This window comes from Pinus tabuliformis, chromosome 3_1, assembly GCF_031772625.1.
Source record: "Pinus tabuliformis cultivar Carrire ecotype Pingquan chromosome 3_1, CPIR1, whole genome shotgun sequence".
Classification (NCBI taxonomy): Eukaryota; Viridiplantae; Streptophyta; class Pinopsida; order Pinales; family Pinaceae; genus Pinus; species Pinus tabuliformis.
The window spans coordinates 85,973,974-85,992,141 of NC_142301.1; the positions used below are offsets into that span (position 1 = coordinate 85,973,974).

An 18,168-nucleotide genomic window follows, 5' to 3' on the forward strand; every position below is an offset into this window, starting at 1 on the left:
CATGAGCATAAAAGATGTCTGATCACAAAACTTCCAAGTACCTCACATTGTTCGAAAATTCTTGGGCTTCGCTTGAGAAAACGGAATCGTCGCTGAGAGTAAAGATGGTGAGGTTTTGCAGGCGCAGAAGCTCAGGGGACTTGATGCGCATGGCCAAGGCGAGGATGTTGTAACCGCGATCTCTAAGCCTAAGCGCTGCATCTTGCAGCATGAAGGGCGTTATGACATTCAGGGGATGATCAGGACCAGGACTAGCTGATGATGATGGTGACAACCAGCGATTGCCCGTGGAGGAGAGTCTTCAGTCTTGTGCCCGCCGGAAGCTGCACCAGATCTGCCAAAGGCAGCCTCATGTTGGGAACCACACGGTACCTCACATTGTTCGAAAATTCTTGGCCTTCGCTTGAGAAAACGGAATCGTCACTGAGAGTAAAGATGGTGAGGTTTTGCAGGTGCAGAAGCTCAGGGGACTTGATGCGCATGGCCAAGGCGAGGATGCTGTAACCGCGATCTCTAAGACTGAGCGCTGCATCTTGCAGCATGAAGGGCGTTATGACATTCAGGGGATGATCAGGACCAGGACTAGCTGATGATGATGGTGATGGTGACATCATTGCAGGAACAGGGGCTCCCGCAGTTGTGTCATAATTACTGTGATCAAGATCAAGATCAAGAAGCAGCTTGTCGACACCATGGATCGCTAACAGCCCATCATTGAGAATGTCAGGATGCGAGACAAGAACTCCATTAATGTACATTGGATGATACTCGGCCGGCATCTGAGTGGAGGGAGAGATGGAATCTTGGCGGCCACCTCCATGAGAATTACTTGTGACGACGAGGTTGCAGTGGGCGGCAATGGCTTCCAGGTTTGTTCCGTTGGGCAGCTTTTGCAGATCGGCGTAGGTGAAGAGGCCCTTGGCGATGTGGTGGGAGAAGGCCCATCATTGAGTGACAACTGTCTTAAGGATGGAAGGACGATCTAATGGCTGGAGTTTATTCCATCGTCTAACAATTGATCTAAGGGCCCATAACGAGACAGCGCGGCATGGAGGGGAGTTCCTCTCAGAGGGAACGCCTTACGGCGTAAATATATGCAGAGTGGGGGCAAAAGCTCAAGAGTAAGTGGGTAGAGTCTATACACTGTTGTTGCTACACATTATTTACATCACACCCATTCAAAAGAAGAGAGCCCCAACAAAATTTCAATGTCTCATGTAGATATGGCTAAGAGAATTCTATAGCTATTAGAGGAATTATTTGATAAAAATGCTTCAGCGTGGCCAACTGACTTGCTTTTCTCTGCTACATTATAAGTTATAACCATAGTATTTGCAGTCTATTAATTGCTTCTGATGGCTTTTGGATAGTAATATAGTTTACTTTATCTTCCATGCTCTCATGGCATGATATGCATTAGGATTCATAAGCATTAAGCCCTGTCCACTGATCATGTTTCTTTTCTAGATTATAAATAGGTACCCATCCAGAAAACCTGTTTTGGTAGGGTTTTTTTATGCTAGCATGGTATCTTCGTCTTCTATGCTATCTATAAATGCTCAACGCTCTCCAGCCCTGTCCGTTGAACACGTCTCTTTTGGAGTAGAATTGGTATCCACCAATAAAACTGAGTAAAGCTCCAACCAGGAATAAGCTGCCCGCCTTCATAAACTAAATCCAGTTAGAAGATTTCTAAATACCTTTCAAACGTATTTCTAAAACATCATGGACCTGTCCGTCATGGTTCCCAATATAGGAAAGTGTCAATGTTTTCCTAGTTGCATATAGTCTTGTATAACCAAGCTCGTTGCTTCGGTAAAGAGATCTAACAGGTTGTGGAAAGATAGGATCGGTTGGGTGATCAGGCCTAGGTTCCCAAATTGGTTGCCAGTCTTGTCCACCCATTCCAATTACAACATGTATGGGAAGATCAGCTTCACTGTCCATGCTTCCACATGAAAAGTTTTTCATTGGACAAAACTTCTCATACTTGTGAACATGGCCCCATAAGACCAGGTTGACTCTATACTTAACAAGCAGAGGCTCCAAGTGTTCAATCATTTTTTCTCGTAGGGGCCGTTCACTGACTGCATTGTCAGTGGTATACATTGGACGGTGACCTTGAAATACTACAAATGGCGTCTTGTTTCTATCAACCTTTTTCAGGTCTTGCTCTATGAAAGCATATTGATCACTTCCTCGTAAAAAATTAGTTTCAGTGGACATATACAAGAAATGTACAACTCCCAAGTCAAATGAATAGTAGAGATTTTTTGTTGATGGGGCAGCATTTCCAGTTGGAAAAGAAGAATCACCGGCATCTGAAACTTTAAGCTGTAAGGGACCCCACATTCACCACCTCCGTCAGTTCCATACACTTTGGTTGACCATTCAGGTTTCCACGGCTGTAATGGCCAGTCATACTCATGATTTCCCATGCATACATGATAAGGAACCTTGGATGCAAGAGGCTCAATCTGAGTAAAGAATGCATCCCATAGCCATGCATAGCCTCTGGCATAGCTGATGTCACCAATATGAGAAATAAATGTAGGTTTATCCCCAAGCTCTTCAAGGTCGCGCTTTAGCCATTTGACTGTACACTTGCTCTCTTCCTGGGTCCAGAGAAAAGTTTTGTAACGTACAGAGACTCCCAAATCACCAAAGAGGAATGCAATAGTTTCGTCTGAATCTTTATCTAAAGAAACAAAACTCTGAATTGAACTCCAGCCACCCTCATCGCTTCCAACCTGTCATATAAATGGTGCGCACACATTCTGTTACATAACTTTTTTATCTTTGAGCTCAACATGAGAGACTTAGGTCTAAAACACAACATAAAATAAAAAATAGTAGTAATTAGCAGAAAACGCATTTACTGATCGACGCTCACTTCATTTACAAATACATAACCACATGACTTCCGAAATATTTGTTTTTATACAATACTGAAAGGATTATTGAAACCATAATCACAAAAAATGGGAAATATTGTCCACGAAACAGAAAATTCCGTAAGCTGTGTTTCTAAACTTGTTCAAAACAAATGGAGTTATTTAGGCTTTATGGCCTAATTTAGGGGTTTTCAAATCAGACACGTACAATCTTCAAATTTTCATGCCAAATACAAAAGAGAAAAAAGTGAAGAAAACCAGTGAATAATAGAGGAGTCAAACCATTTCATGTGGACATTTTTCTTGCATATCTATAGAAAATCCGGGCCAATATATTCTCAAAAGAGAGAAGTAAAAGAATCAAGTAATCACGTTGTCAGCGGTTTTCTTTGTTTCTCATATTCATCATCAGAAAAGTATAACAAAGCCTGCTGATAGAAAACTGTGTAAATTGGCTACGAGGTATCTCTGCATTAGTCTGTAAGACTCGTTTCTTTTAACTCCAATGCTTATGATCCTCTTTGAAATTGGGAAATCCCTCCTGTTCTTCCCCACTTGTTTTGTGATGAACTTTTGATTGCAACTAAAGGGGTGGGGAAATATCTCTTGTTTATTCCTATTTCCTTCCATATTGGAATATTCTGAAATAAAATCCGTTGAAACTAAGGTTATCAGAACCAGAATCCCAATATTACAAACCAGAAACAGAATTTCCAATATTATCAACCAAAACCAGAGTTGGACTGGAAGCAACATGCTATAAAAGGAGTGCTTGAGAGAGTTTCATAAAGCAAGTTTTTTTGTTCAAAGGATCTCCCCTCAACGAGTGGTTGATATGTATATCGATGGATTAAAGGAGTCCATTAGGGGTTATGTCAAGGCTTTGAAGCCCAGTACCTTGGAGGCGCCTATTCAAAAGTTGTTATGAGTCAAATTGCAACTAGTTCAGCTTCCAAACTTCCCATAGCATCAAAAGTAGACTCTTAGGGTAATGAAAAATCCAACTTCTCTTTTGTCTTGAATATTAGCCCATCAAAAGCTAGATTTTTGGACCCTAAGAATCTTTGATCTGCGTTCAAAGGGGCTTTGCTACACTTGGAAAGAAACCTGGTCCAAGGGACACAAAAGCAAGGCTTCTGGAAAGATTCATATGACTGAGATTGTAGATATTTATACTGAAACAACTGATAGCAACCAAGACGAACAAACAGCCACAGGAGCACACAATGGATAAAGAAGACCAAGAACCACAAAACAAACTGCCTCCCTTGTTGTCATGTAGGGAATTACTCAATACCAGACTTACGAGGATAAAATGGAAACTAAGGACAGAAATGTGGCAGCCTCAAAGATTCTAATAATACTTTTCAATTTATAGATGAAAAGCTGAAGGACATCCATGAGCATAAAAGATGTCTGATCACAAAACTTCCAAATAATGGTCGTCAATGATACTATGATGGAGTGCAGGGTGATGATCAAGGGAATGGAATTGCAGTTGCACGTCTATGAATTAAACTCTAATTTTTATGTTGTGACACTAGCAGGGTTGATGAGGTCATAGGCATTCAATGGTTGAAGACTCTGGGCCAAGTCCACATGAAACTGGAGGTCATATGTAAAAATTAAGGATAATAGCTGACTATTGTTGAAGGACTGCAATTGAGTGCAACAGACTGATTTCAGCAAATAAAGTCCAAACACTTGCTACAATTGAACTATGTCCCATTTTCCTATGTACTTCAATGAAGGGTTGGCATGGTAGGGTTAAGACTCTTGAAACAACAATGCAAAAAGATGTACAGCCACTGAATGAATTTGCAAATGTATTCCAAGAACTGCCTTGTGGATTGCAATGAGATAGAAGAAAGAAATCTATTTATGTAGTGATTGGTCAGTTGATTAAGTATGCCTATTTTATTTCTGTAGGCACTGTAGGTGCTAACAGAATTCCTCCTTCAATGAAAGATCTACCAGTAGAAAAGGTGACATGGGAATGCCCAGATATTCTACAACACCCAACACTACAATTGCTTTGGGGCAAAGTAATTCAAGGAGAGGGGACTGTTACAACACTCTAGGATAATCAGCTTCAACATTAGCTGATCAATAACTCAGTCTACTTTTGTTGGTCAGACTAATTAACAAAAAAAGTGGGAGTTAAAAGAAAAATAATCAGTAAATTAGTCAAATTATGTTAATAGGCAGTCAATTTAATTAACGCAAAAGGTGAAATTTTGTTATAAAAAGAACTTTAAGCCTAAGAATAAGACATGAATGGAATATTTGTTATGGATAGTGGAAAAGTAGCTCTTTAACCAAGTGCAACAGTCATACTTCTATTGAAGGTTACTCAACCTGAGTTGGGCATTCACACAGCCTTCTCAAGAAAGTTTCTTGTCATCTGTCACAAATCCCAGCCTCTAAATTCAGCCTTCACATCCAAGATTCTGAATGTTTTCAGAAATAGTTTTGTTTAGTCCCAATCCAGCCTGTATATCAGCAGAAAGCATATGGCCAGTACAGCCATGTACGTCTTGTGGGAAACATCAACCATCCCTAGCAAATAAGAAATCGACCATTACAGTTCAAGCAAAATGTGGCTTCTTGATAGAGGAACATAACATGCTGCATTCATAGACATTTAATTGCTTGCTTCCTGGACATGATTTCTCATGGATACCACTGTACTCAAATTGCAAAGGCAAAATACATCACAAATACACAGACAGCAACTAAAATAAAAGAATCTTTAGCTCCTTATTGACCTACTACTACTCATGATGATCACCAGTGCTGCTGTTTCTGTAAAACCCCATCTGATCCTCTGAGCTCATCAAGAGGGACCGAAGAATCTCGCTGCTGTCGCTGGAAGCCCACTCCATCGGATCCACAGAGCTTATGAGCGGCCGAAGAATCTCATGCACAACTATCCATCTGTTGCTGAAAACATCCGCAATCTTTATACCCACATAATTGACAGAGAAGGGTTTGCTGTCGCTCACAACCAGCGATTGCCCGTGGAGGAGAGTCTTCAGAGACAAGAACTCCATTAATGTACACTGGATGATACTCGGCGGGCATCTGAGTGGAGGGAGAGATGGAATCTTGGCGGCCACCTCCGTGAGAATTACCTGTGACGACGAGGCTGCAGTGGGCGGCAATGGCTTCCAGGTTTGTTCCGTTGGGCAACTTTTGCAGATCGGCGTAGGTGAAGAGGCCCTTGGCGATGTTGTGGAAGAAGGCCCATCATTGAGTGACAACTGTCTTAAGGATAGAAGGATGATCTAATGATTGGAGTTTATTCCATCGTCTAACAATCGATCTAAAGGCCCATAACGAGACAGCGCAGCATGGAGGGGAGTTCTTCTCAGAGGGAACGCCTTACGGCGTAAATATTGGTTCATCGCATCACAAGTATTAATATAAGTTCATCGCATCGCACATATTACATATGTGACAATTTTAAAAACCCTGACACATTTCATTCTTCTGATTGCGAAAAGTCTAAAGGGAAAATATGAAGTCTTATTATAAAACTTGGAATTCGATTTTCAAAATTCAATTCACTCATACGTATGAATCAATATGGTAGGTTAATTTATTTTAATATTAATTTAAATATTTAATATTTAATATTAAATTTTGAATTAATTAAGTTAATTAATATATAAGATATAATTAATTAAATTAAATTAAAATTAATTATTAATTAGATTAATATTAATTATTTAATTAGTTTATAAATAATTAATTTGTTTTATAGTTAGATTAAAATTAATTATTAGTTAATTAAAATTTAATTTAAGATTATTATTTAACTTAAAATTTTGATTTTTTCGCCCAACAGCAGAATTTCTAGAATTATGTTGGATTTTACTCATCAACTTTGGAAGCTCATAGATTGAATTTTACTTGGCCAAATGAAGCCTAGGATGGCTCATTGGAAAGATAAAATCAAGAAAAACATTTTTGAGGAGGTTTCACTAACAGATTTAGTCATTTATTGGGTCTAAAATTAGGCAGAAGATCAAGCTCCAAATTTTTAAACAAAATCAATTTTCTGAGTTTTATTTTCTTCATTTTCATTTGTCTAAGCCTCTTCTAAGTGCAGATTCATTCGTCAATAATATCCTTGGGCAATTAAAATCATCATATGCATCAATAGAAAGCTCAGTTTTCATTTTCAATTAATTAATTTCATTTGATTGGATTTGTTTTAATGTTAGAAATGACATCTTGATTTTATTGTTGCATCTTAATTTATTTTGATTTCTTTTTGCAAGAAAAGTAGTAGGAGAGACATGGAAAAAAAGATCCCAATCAATGAGAATCCTCCAGCAATTAAAGATTTGAATTTTGAGCAAATAAAATTTGATTGGGCAGATTTATTTTTCAACAAACTTTCTTCTTAAAAATAACTTTGGAAATATTATAAATAGCAGATTGCATAATGTAATTAGAGGGCTGCTCTCCTCTGCAATTTTGGACTTCTAAAAGCACTTTTGCAATAGGAATTTAGAGTTGTAGGAGGGAGGAGAGAAAATCTCAGATTTGAGGATTATTGAGGATTTTTCCTTTGTATCTTGAATTATATATGATGGGCAGAATTTGCACTATTGAAGCTTTAGTTTTGAAAGTAGAAGTTCAAACAATGTAAAGGACTGTTGGAGACCAAAGTCAGAGAAATGGATTTAATAAATTGGTATTTCTAATACTACTGTTTCAAATAGTAGTTTCATTTTTATGATAACAAGAATATGTCATTTTATTCATGTTCGTGCACTTGTGTTGATATGGGTAATTTGTCTCAATGTTGTTATTATGTATCTATGCTCTTATGGATTAAATTTTGATTTCTGAGTAACTACTCATAAATTTGTCTTATAAAACTGATTTATTAAATAGTGATGTGTTGCGAACTATTTTCGCATATTATTGTTTAATTATTGGATTTACTTCTTTGACAATCAATATCATTTTTGTGAACTACTCTTTGAATGTTGTTGGTTTATTACTTCATTTAAGAGGTCTCAATAGGATGTGTTTTGGTATTCACAAATGCCAGTTAATTGAACTACTTCGTTAGCTTAATATTAACTAAAAGCCAAACATATTTAAATCCCTATCGTTTAATTATCTTTCTCTTAGTTGGGATAGATCTATATCTACCTAATTGAGATAGGATTAGGATTAGTTTCTTTTGTTTGCATTATAGAATAAATTTGCACTTAGATTAAGTTTTGCATTCTTTTAAGTCCTCCTCTCAAAGAGGCAAAATTGTAGTTGTGGCTTGGCTAAACCCAAATCAGCTTAAGGGTCATTCTCTTGCCCGATCAGCAAGAAGAAGTGATTTGATATCCCTGTCTATTGGTAGTTAAAGATACATTGTAAACCAATAGCAATAGGGAAAATGTCACTGGACCTAGTTAAATAAGTCGGAGCCACTACTCCAAATGGAAAATGAGGTTCTTTAAGGTTTGGATTGGGTGGTTATCCCCAATGTTGAGTCAGACATTTTTGGCCCTCAACAGGACCCTAGCACAAATTTGAGAGGCAAGCTTGCTCGTTGTGGTGAGCTCTACTGGGAATTCAAGAGCATTACATTCAATCTTGACTATAGGTTTCAAGCTAGTCTTGACCTCTATCTATGGAAGGTAACCCCTTTGTCTTGTTTTTGTGTCCCCAGTTGGTTCTTAATTTGTGAAGTGGTTGAATTCTGGGATATTTTCAGTTTGCGATAAGCAGTGTGAATTGGGCCCAGGTGGGTGGCATTGGAAATTCACCCAAAGGGCCTTTAGCTATTTGGGTCAAGGGGTCACAATTTTCATGCTTTGGATGGTGTCTTAGTTTATGGTTTGATTTTGTCTTTGCCTTGGCATATTTATCTTCTCTGTCTTTGTTTGTCCCTCGTGACCACCTATTTCATGGTTTTGGCTCTGTATGTGCTTAATTTCTTCTTTCACCCCCTATTCGCTCTGTTATCATTGCCCCGGGATCAGTTTCCGATGGGTGGGCTCTCTGGCTAGGTGGGTGATTGACACGAGAACATGGAAGTTCATCACTTTATTTATGAAACGTGTCTCTATTAGCGGGTTAGTTTGGTCTATGACCTTTGCGTCTCTATTCAAGGTTTCTTCCTGTTGGGGGTCTAGTGCACTGTGGTGAGGTTGGCCCGACTATGCCTCAGGTTGGCATTCTTGCCTCTGTTCAAATAGGCTACTTGGGGCTCCCTCTCATCTCAAGTTCATAAACTACTCTTGTTTGGTGGAAATGTCGCGCCAACGAGGGAGGCCATGTCGTGGGGATAGTCATCATATCTTTGCAAGTCGTTCGACCAACAAGCAGAGTTCATCTCTAGGCAATTCGACTGGGAAGGATCGTGAAGGTTAGGTGGAACATGCTGTAGATCGATCCCCAAGAAGAGTAAATGCTCCAGCTTCCTTGGAGTCCATTGCAGAGCATCTTAGAAGAATTCAAGCAAACATGGAAATTCTCAGATAACACATGTATGATGACCATAATGAACTGGTAACTTACATGAATGGCATTCAATTCATCCAAAATGAGATTCTAGAACAAATGGACAATATTCACCATAGAAAATGTGGAACCAATAAACATCTTCATTATCTGGATGCTCGAGTTGAAAACATCGACTTCCACATGCATAAATAGGCTGGATTTCTTGTTGCACCTCTTGCAGTTCCTCCCCACCCTCCTCCTGTTGTTGTCTGCTCCTCCTTCATATGTTGTTGTCTGTATGTGGATCTTGTTGTCTCTTTTTTGTCTTGTGAGGGTCTTTAGCCTAGTGAGAATAATAATTATATGGCTTTATCTTTAGCAAACTATGGCTCTCCTTGCCAACAAATCTGGTCGGAATGAGACTAAGGCGTCGTAGAGAAACATTTTGTACTACATGGTTTTATGAGAATATAATAAATAAAGTTTGACTAATAAAAAAATTAATATAATAATATAATTAAAAATGATTACAAATTTCAATTTTTTTTCAATTTAAATAAATATTCAAAACATAAATAATTAAAAAAAATTAATCCAGATTTTAATAAATTTCTAGATGATATAATACACCCCTCCATTATGTAATTGAAGAAAATATTCTACAAGAATTTCCATTCTAAATAAATCAAATTAAACCAAAAAAAACAAATATAATAAAAATTTCCACTCTAAATGAATCAAAATAACATAAAAATAAATTTAATAAAAAATGTTAAGCCTAGCAAAGATTATAAATATCAATATCGATACTTAGAATGCGAACATAGAGGCGTAAACATTGTTTCAAAGATGAGAAGGGTCAATATCAATGCTTTTAATGTTAGCATAAAAGCATAACTGCCGAAAGGCCTAGGCGATTTTAAAGTAGCTCAAGAAATACAAAATTATCATATAACGCTATTATATGGTTTCAGGTTGATAATTTCATGCATATGATTACTGCTTGATATACAAGCGTGTAATATAGATCTATAGAATAACCATACTCTACAAGACAAATTGAAGCCTAGGCACAAGATTATGGGGGATTATTTAATAAATTATTATGTATTTAATTTTGTTTTTATTGTGTATTAGTTTTTATTATTATTTTTTTTACCAAAAATTTATATGGCTTATTTATAGTTTAATATTGAGAATTCATTTTTTTTTGTTATTTTTTATTATTATTTAAATTTATTTATTTGTAAAATGATTGGTTGAGGTTTTTTTACTGTCATTTAATACTTTTGTTTCTGTTAGTTACTAATTTTTTGTTTTTAATTTTATTTCTTTTTTATTAATTTTTTTATTTTTATTTTTTCTTTATTTTTTATTATTTCTATTTCCATATTTTCAATTTAAGGTTACTTATTATTATATTAAAAACATATTTTAATCAATTTAACTATAATAAATTTTAATAAAACACATACACACATATATATAAACAACATTAATTAATCATATTTTTTAGTTTTTGGTGATGACATTTAACAATATAATATTTCTATAATTATTTTATTTTTGTGATAAAATCTTTATTTTTATAATTTTTTAATTTAATTAAATTATATAAACTAAACTGTAAATACTAAATCCTTATTTTATAATTATTTTTACTGTTATTTATTTAACTTAATAAAAATTATCTGTTTAATTAAAAAAAGTAAAGTATTCTTACCCATCCGTACCTACCATTTCCAGAAATGATCAAAACATTATCATGTTTCCTTGCTTGAGAAATGAATATTCTATATAAAAGATCAGGTTAGTTTTGTTGGATTACAAGTTGTAGTTGTATCTGAGGGAAATTTTCAGAATCGGTCTTGTGAACTAAGTGTTACTTTACAAATATGAGATTAAGGTATTGTTGGTTTGAAAGTTTATTAATATATATCGATTTTGGTAGGAAAGGGAAAAAATTATTTCTAAATTACGTTAGAGAAACGTGTTCCGTGGTTGTGTTAGAGAAATGTGTTGGGTTAACTATCACTTTAAACATAAATAATCACGGACAACGAGATAATCTTGATAGTTTAAATTTTTTTAAAGATATTGATGTAATTAATTTTATTGGTTAACAAAGGTTACATTAAATATAATTAAATTAAAGTAGAAAATAATAAAATTACAAAAATTTAAATGTTATAATTAGATTAATTTTAAATTATAATTAAATGTATAATTATATTTGTTAAATTAATATTATTTGTATTGTAATATAGAACTAATTATTATAGTTTATATTTGGTTTTTTATAATTTGTGAGTATGGTTTTAAGAAAATTTTATTATTAGATCTGGATATAGAGGTCTTATCATAAATTTCTATTATACCTTGGTTTATGAATATGAGAAATTTTATATTTACTTGTATTACAAACATCTTATTATTTTGAATATCATTAATTAAGTAATTGTGTAAATTTTGTCATATATAGTTAAGTTCGTAAAGAGAACTTAAGTGAACTTTATCCCTTAAAAATATAATGTGAAAATAAAAAAAATATCTCTCACATACCATTAATAAATCTTTTTAAATTACATATGTGATTTTAAATAATCATTTTCAATTATATATGTAATTTAAATAAATTCTTTTTTATTAGATTATATTAATCATTAGTCATTTTTATAAATAGGAATATAAAATGATTATACTCATTAGTAATAATTTTATCACCTTCCCAAAACAAATTATATCATAAATGACAATCCTATATTTTGATGTGATCTATGTATTTTTTATTAATTAATAAAAGTAATGGGTACATTAATAAAGGCAAAAGGCAATAACATTTTGATTTTGATAACTAATCGAATTAAACATAAATAAATTAAATTATTTTAAAAAATTACATATCCCAATCTATAATATACTAAATAAATTTTTGCAATCTTTTTTAATGAATTTGACTAAAAACCCATTACTTTTACAATATCCACTATAAAAATAGTAAACTAGAAACATAAAACGGCAATTCTCTTTACCGTCTTTACTGCCTCTGCACAGAGTTGACATGTGCGGAAAAGTACTGACATAAGATTGTAACGTATAACTGGGTTAATACCGAAATAGTGTTTCATAACAGTTATGAGTTGGCAGCAGGAATAACAATTAATGAGCTTTGGTATATTTTTGTTAAATCACAAACTCGGTCGAATTTCCTAAAAAAAATAGTTTGTTTTTCGTCTTATTTTTTATTTAAATTAATTTGAAAAAAATGAAAATAGTTTAGTAAATGTTTTAATATATATATGGAAAGATAGAATATTTAAGATTTTGGAAACATTTTTTTTTGATAAATGTAACATTTGATTTTAGAAACATTTTCCTTGATAAATGTAAAAGGTAGCATGTAATAAATATGAAAACAAAATTATTATAATTTTTATTAAAATGTGAGAAATAAGATGATGATGATGGTGGTGGTTAACATCCATTGAGACCAAACTTTGGTCTATTGGACGTAAAGAAACAAATTATTTAGTTTGATTTAAGATTTTATTCCTATGCTCAAAAAGCTTGGAGAGAAGCTTCCCAAACTCACTATAATTTTAACATCCTAAAAGGCTGGGAAGGTCAGTATTGCGACAAAGATTATGAAACTGAGATCTAATGTGGGTCAGTATTGCGACAAAGATTATGAAACTGAGATCTAATGTGGTTGCACGCGGAGCACCCTAAGAGGAAGTGGTTTTCATTCTCAATGTTTCTATTCTCACAGAGATGGTAGAATAATATATATTTTATGTTTAATTTTTTATACATTAAAAGATAGAATATTCAAGATTTTGAAAACATTTTCTTGATAAATGTAAAATGTAACATTTGATTTTAGAAACATTTTCCTTGATAAATGTAAAATGTAGCATCTGATTTATATTTATATTTATATTTTAATAAATATGAAAACAAAATTATTATAATTTGATTTATATATTAAAATGTGAAAAATAAATCATATATAATATATTTTTAATTTTTATTTTATTTAATTAATTTTTTATTATTTTATATAAATAAAATTATAAAAAAATATTTGGAATTTAAAAAAAAAAAAAATTTAAATTTTATAGCAATAAAAGTAAATTAAAAAATATAAGTTTCTAATTTATATTTATATTTTTTACTCATACTAATAAGTATATTTTTTTGGAAAAATAATTTCACCAATAATAATGATAAATGTTTAATGTACATTGTCATAATTGATAATTTCTAATCACTTAATATAAATGAATGCACAATTTTGTTAAATATATATACTAGTCTAGATTCCTCTTAATTCTAGATCTACCAAGGGTTAAGAGGAATCAAATTTCTTTGCATTGTAAGATATTTCCATGTCAAGAGATCTAATGTCCCTAAGCACTTAATAAATCTAGAGCACTTAATAAATCTAGATTAGTTATATTCCTTTTTAAATAAACTATATTCCACATAAATATTATTAGTTCTAATAAATTATTCTAATCCCAATATTAAATTTCTACTCACAACAACGAAACATTAACCTAACTCTATTAGAAACTAAAGTGACAAAAATACATTCATAACCTACATTATATATTTTAAATTTCAATAATTTTAATTTTCCATATATTTCTGCTTATTGGTTTCCTATGTCCAAAGCATTTTTCCACCTCTAACACGGATCATTAGAAAAACCTAAAATGCATCCCAAAAAAATTGCACATTTTTCCACCTCGAACACAGATCATTAGAGAAACCTAAAATGCATCCCAAAAAAATTGCGCTAAAAAGCCATTAAAAAAAGGTGCCTTCATAAATTTTTAACTACCTGTTTTTCTTTCCAGGTTGATACTTTCTATTTTCAACAGAATAGAGAGTTTGCTGATCCATGCACTGCCAATATATTCACATTGATTGTGGGAATCTCTATTCTAAAGGCTGGAGCAGTCCAATTGCTATATGTAAGATCTTCAACTTTCAATGCGCAATTCTATCCCGAGAAGATCGCCGAGAAAACATAGACTGAACGTTTTTAGCCGTTTTAATATTACATTGGAACTTTCTGTTTTAACGCTAAAATGGCATTAGTATGGATGAATAAGTAACTGTTTGATTGAAATGGAATGCTTACTGTAAAGTTAAAATGTGGTAATGTTACAAGAAAACTGACTGTGCAGTTAATGATGTCTGGCTTGGTCTAACGGTAACGGCAGTGCAGTTTATAATGGCTACATTAATTAAGAATCTAGGAAACGCAGAGAAGAGATCGAGAACAAAATATCACTTCAGTCTCCAACAAAAAGAAAGATATGCACTCCAAATATTTATGAGATCATATGAAAAAAATTGCGTTTCTCATTAATGTCGTGAAAATACATTCCATATACTTTAGTCGTTTATCATGACTAGGTTAATGCCCATGCTAGAAAATTGGCAGTGTTATTGTTCCAAACTGTCCTTTTTCTATTTGTATGTTCAAAAACCTGCTCACCCTAATAACTTTTCTGAGCAGTTTTATGAAGAAGAAAGAGACCACTTTTCATACACCAAGAGTTTGCAATATTTCTTGTGGAACTCCATGAATTTCGGCATCATGTTGGAGATAAAAAGAAAGTCCAGCTACAAAATCTGTTAGACAGATTGGAGTCTTAATTGTTATAATATTGTTCTAGTGCTGGTTGGTGAGAGTGAACAAGGCTGCCGCACTCTTGAGCTGCTCATGATCTGCGACAGGCTCCATTAAAGACTGGCTTTCTTTCAACGAAGACTCTGCACTGCATTCGTTACAAACGAACCAAATACGTGTTTGCAAAATCTTATTCTATTGAAAAAAATTCCGAAAACACATACAACAACTTTCCAATCCAACAAAGAATTAAAAAATAAAAAGATTGAAGCCAGTAACTAACTAACTAGCACACGTACCTAGATTCATAGGCTTCTTTGGTGTCGCTATAATCCTGTCTTGGCTCATATTCAAGCAACAAATTGTTACTAGGCCTCATATTAGATTGGCGATAAATACCCTGGGCATCATACCCCACGTAAGGGGACTGCACGTAAGAAGGGTATATCCATGAGGTAGGCGCAACTCCAGTGCCATTGCCCAGGGGCTGAAGTTGCTGCTGTTGCTGTGCAGGCATATTGTTGTTATATGGGTCAACCTTATTCTGAAACTGCTGGTCCAAAAACATTATTTGGCTCCTCACCAGTTCGAGCTCTTCTTTCAATCGCTCCACCTGGGTTTGAAGCATCACAATAATTCCAAAACAGCCATGAACAGGATCTTTCTCCCTTGCATTGGCCTGGTACACCATAGATTTCATTGCATCGCTTTTTTGCCTGTCGTCAGGAAGCTGCTTCAGAATCCTCAAAATGTTGCTTACTCCAAACAGCTTGTGAGCGTTCAGAAATTGTCTGGGTTGATCAGGTGGAAAATAAGGAGCCAAAGGGCAATCTGGAGAACATTTTCTCCTCTGGTACTTGCATGCAGCACAAGCCTGACCGATGCCACCTTTGCCTGTCATTTAGTTGGTTCAAAGAGCAGGGCAGAAAAAGGATTTTGGTTTTATAAAACTATACCTCCCGCGTTTCTTTTCTGTACTGTACTGCACTGTAGCTCCAAATTTTGAGCAAATCCAAAGCAGTGCCAAATTAATTGGGCGCTTAGAATTTTGGAAGGTGGGGGCAGTGATGAAGCAAAGAGTGGGATATTATTGGTGCCTCGGATACCTTTATCCTTCATCTGGTGGTGCGACAGAGCGGGTTAAAATTCATGGACACGTGGGGTGATTGCCGCCTAAAATAGGGAACTGAACACCTGTGCTAATGGGATCCCAATCTCGCGTTTCTGAGGCTGCCATATTTAGCGGGATTCATCTATCGGCTTCTCCTCGATAAGAAAGTCAAAGTGATTTATTGGAAGTTGTATACAAAATTGAACTAGTCGATTCAATGATATATCCCGAAGAACCACCGAGCAAACAGAATCGAAATGTCGTGTCGTTGGGATCGCGTGCATGTCTCCTGTTCTGTTATCCTCAGCAGCCAGTTCACAGATGGGGTTTTACCGGAACTTACAAATACGACCTTCGATTCTCAACACGTTCCTGTTGCCCGCACATTACTCTTCAGTGTTACGATCCGGCGCCCACCAAAATTTGAATTGGGTCGTTTCTTGTTAAATTAAAAATGGATGGAGTTATGTGTGAGTGAACACTTCAAAAAAATCCGGGGTTTTTGGAATCCATTTGGATAACAATGGATGGAGTTATGTGTGAGTGAACACTTCAAAAAAATCCGGGGTTTTTGGAATCCATTTGGATTCCATCTCCCTATTGTGGGTTACTTTGACGTCAAAACCAGGGAGTATTTAAAAATTTGTATTTGCAATCCCACGAGAAGCCATGTAGTATATTTATCACCATCTTTTATCATTTCTAGACGCTCACTCCCATTGTGTGAAATGCAGTTGTCTATAATGCGATTTTTTGGAAGCTTTTCAGGTGGTTTTTTCCAGTCAAAATCCGGCAGCAATTTATTGGAATCGCAAGTTTGATAACTGGTTTCTGCACAATCAAAGTGTCCAGGTGTTTTTCAGGGTGCTAAATCCAAATACACAGTTAAAAAATCATTTTAACTGCAACAAATCAAGATTTAACCTCAATTTCTTCTGCAGGATTCCGTCACTGAAATCTCCAAAAAGTCACATTATAGACAACTCCGTGCGAAATGCGTCCGTCCGATCAAGTCAATGGACTAGGATCATATTCAACCTGCCAGAACAATAATTTTTGTGCGAAATGCGTCCGTCCGATCAAGTCAATGGACTAGGATCATATTCAACCTGCCAGAACAATAATTTTTGTTTTTACCGCCGTTTTTATTTAATGTATTTAATTCACTGTCATAATCATAGGTAAAAGTTGGTAAACGTTTTTAATTTTATTGTTTTTTAAATTTACGTTTTTAATTTTATTGTTTTTTAAATTTACCGAAGTATGGGTAAGGTATCGTATGTGGTATGTTTTGTTTTGAGGCGTTGACCTTTTAATGGTATTGCACATGGGGATGAAAAAAATAAAGAGCACTGCAGTGCAAAAGAATGTATTGTAACAGGGGATGAAAAGAAAGCTCGTGGCAGCAAAGAAAACAACAAGAAATCCAATGCACAGTAGTGCGAATAAAATTGTGGAGCATATGCATTGAAATGAAATGTATGGTGTGGCGCAGTAGCGCAAATGTAATTGTTTTTTAGTTGAATATGTAATGTGAATGATTCGCTGCTTGAATGTAATGAAAATTTACACAGTGGTGAATGTGAAGGATTGCTTTTACACCAATAAATTAATGTAAGAATTTTTATTCTACAGCAGTAAATGTAAAAGCCTTTTTTTAGAGCAGTAAATGTGAATGAAGATTTTACACAGCAGTGTAAAAATCATTTGTAAAAGAGAGACGGATTATTTTGTTTTGGTGAATCCCTGACTGAGAGGAAGAAAATTGTACGAGACAGTTTATAAATTAATACAAGTTTATTTTGGTTGAGAAACTTTGCTCTGCTCAGAATTTTTTTAATCTTCCCTCTGCAAAAATCGCGTGGCAGAAACATAGTATTTCCTCTGTTCAATATTTGTTTAAAATTACCAGAAATTTCCAACATTTTCATTATTTGAAATGATGATGTTAATGACTATGTTATTGGAATGTTTAATTTGGTATAGTTTTTTTCATTTTGGTGGAGTTTTGGTTTTCTTCCAGTTATAAATTTTAGGTATTTGGTTTACTGGTC

At 34.4% G+C, this 18,168-nt stretch overlaps 3 protein-coding genes and 1 pseudogene across 4 annotated transcripts; all 4 read right to left on the reverse strand.

The window, feature by feature from the left end:
• Positions 1–251: 251 nt before the first annotated feature.
• On the reverse strand, positions 252–779 carry LOC149185891 (uncharacterized). Its single transcript, XM_089409164.1, has one exon. The coding sequence runs from the start codon at positions 777–779 to the stop codon at positions 252–254; it is 528 nt and encodes a 175-aa protein (XP_089265290.1).
• Positions 780–1,224: 445 nt separating this feature from the next.
• Positions 1,225–4,172, reverse strand: LOC149185892 (putative inactive purple acid phosphatase 2 pseudogene; annotated as a pseudogene).
• Positions 4,173–5,172: 1,000 nt separating this feature from the next.
• Positions 5,173–6,228, reverse strand: LOC149185893 (uncharacterized). 2 transcript variants are annotated; one of them, XR_016255678.1, is made up of 2 exons: positions 5,667–6,228; positions 5,173–5,453 (listed from the first exon to the last, which is right to left on the reverse strand). XR_016255678.1 is itself a non-coding variant. In XM_089410826.1 (2 exons), the coding sequence occupies exons 1-2, from the start codon at positions 5,945–5,947 to the stop codon at positions 5,371–5,373; spliced, it is 345 nt and encodes a 114-aa protein (XP_089266952.1). In that variant the 5' UTR covers positions 5,948–6,138; the 3' UTR covers positions 5,173–5,370. The 2 variants fall into 2 exon arrangements, 1 of the variants encoding a protein (XP_089266952.1); XM_089410826.1 differs by having other exon boundaries at positions 5,686–6,138.
• An 8,817-nt stretch (positions 6,229–15,045) lies between these two features.
• On the reverse strand, positions 15,046–15,904 carry LOC149185894 (protein LATERAL ORGAN BOUNDARIES-like). Its single transcript, XM_089409165.1, has 2 exons — positions 15,303–15,904; positions 15,046–15,151 (listed from the first exon to the last, which is right to left on the reverse strand). The coding sequence occupies exons 1-2, from the start codon at positions 15,902–15,904 to the stop codon at positions 15,046–15,048; spliced, it is 708 nt and encodes a 235-aa protein (XP_089265291.1).
• Between the last annotated feature and the right edge of the window lie 2,264 nt (positions 15,905–18,168).

What these genes read in the sequence shown, in the direction of transcription:
- LOC149185891 (XM_089409164.1), bottom strand. Translation starts at nt 779, where the DNA reads ATGCCGGCCGAGTATCATCCAATGTACATTAATGGAGTTCTTGTCTCG.
- LOC149185893 (XM_089410826.1), bottom strand. Translation starts at nt 5,947, where the DNA reads ATGGAGTTCTTGTCTCTGAAGACTCTCCTCCACGGGCAATCGCTGGTT. An exon ending in TTACAGAAACAGCAGCACTG is followed by an intron (nt 5,454 to 5,685) that starts GTGATCATCATG and finishes CTTATTTGCTAG; the next exon opens with GGATGGTTGATGTTTCCCAC.
- LOC149185894 (XM_089409165.1), bottom strand. Translation starts at nt 15,904, where the DNA reads ATGACAGGCAAAGGTGGCATCGGTCAGGCTTGTGCTGCATGCAAGTAC. An exon ending in AAAGAAGCCTATGAATCTAG is followed by an intron (nt 15,152 to 15,302) that starts GTACGTGTGCTA and finishes TAACGAATGCAG; the next exon opens with TGCAGAGTCTTCGTTGAAAG.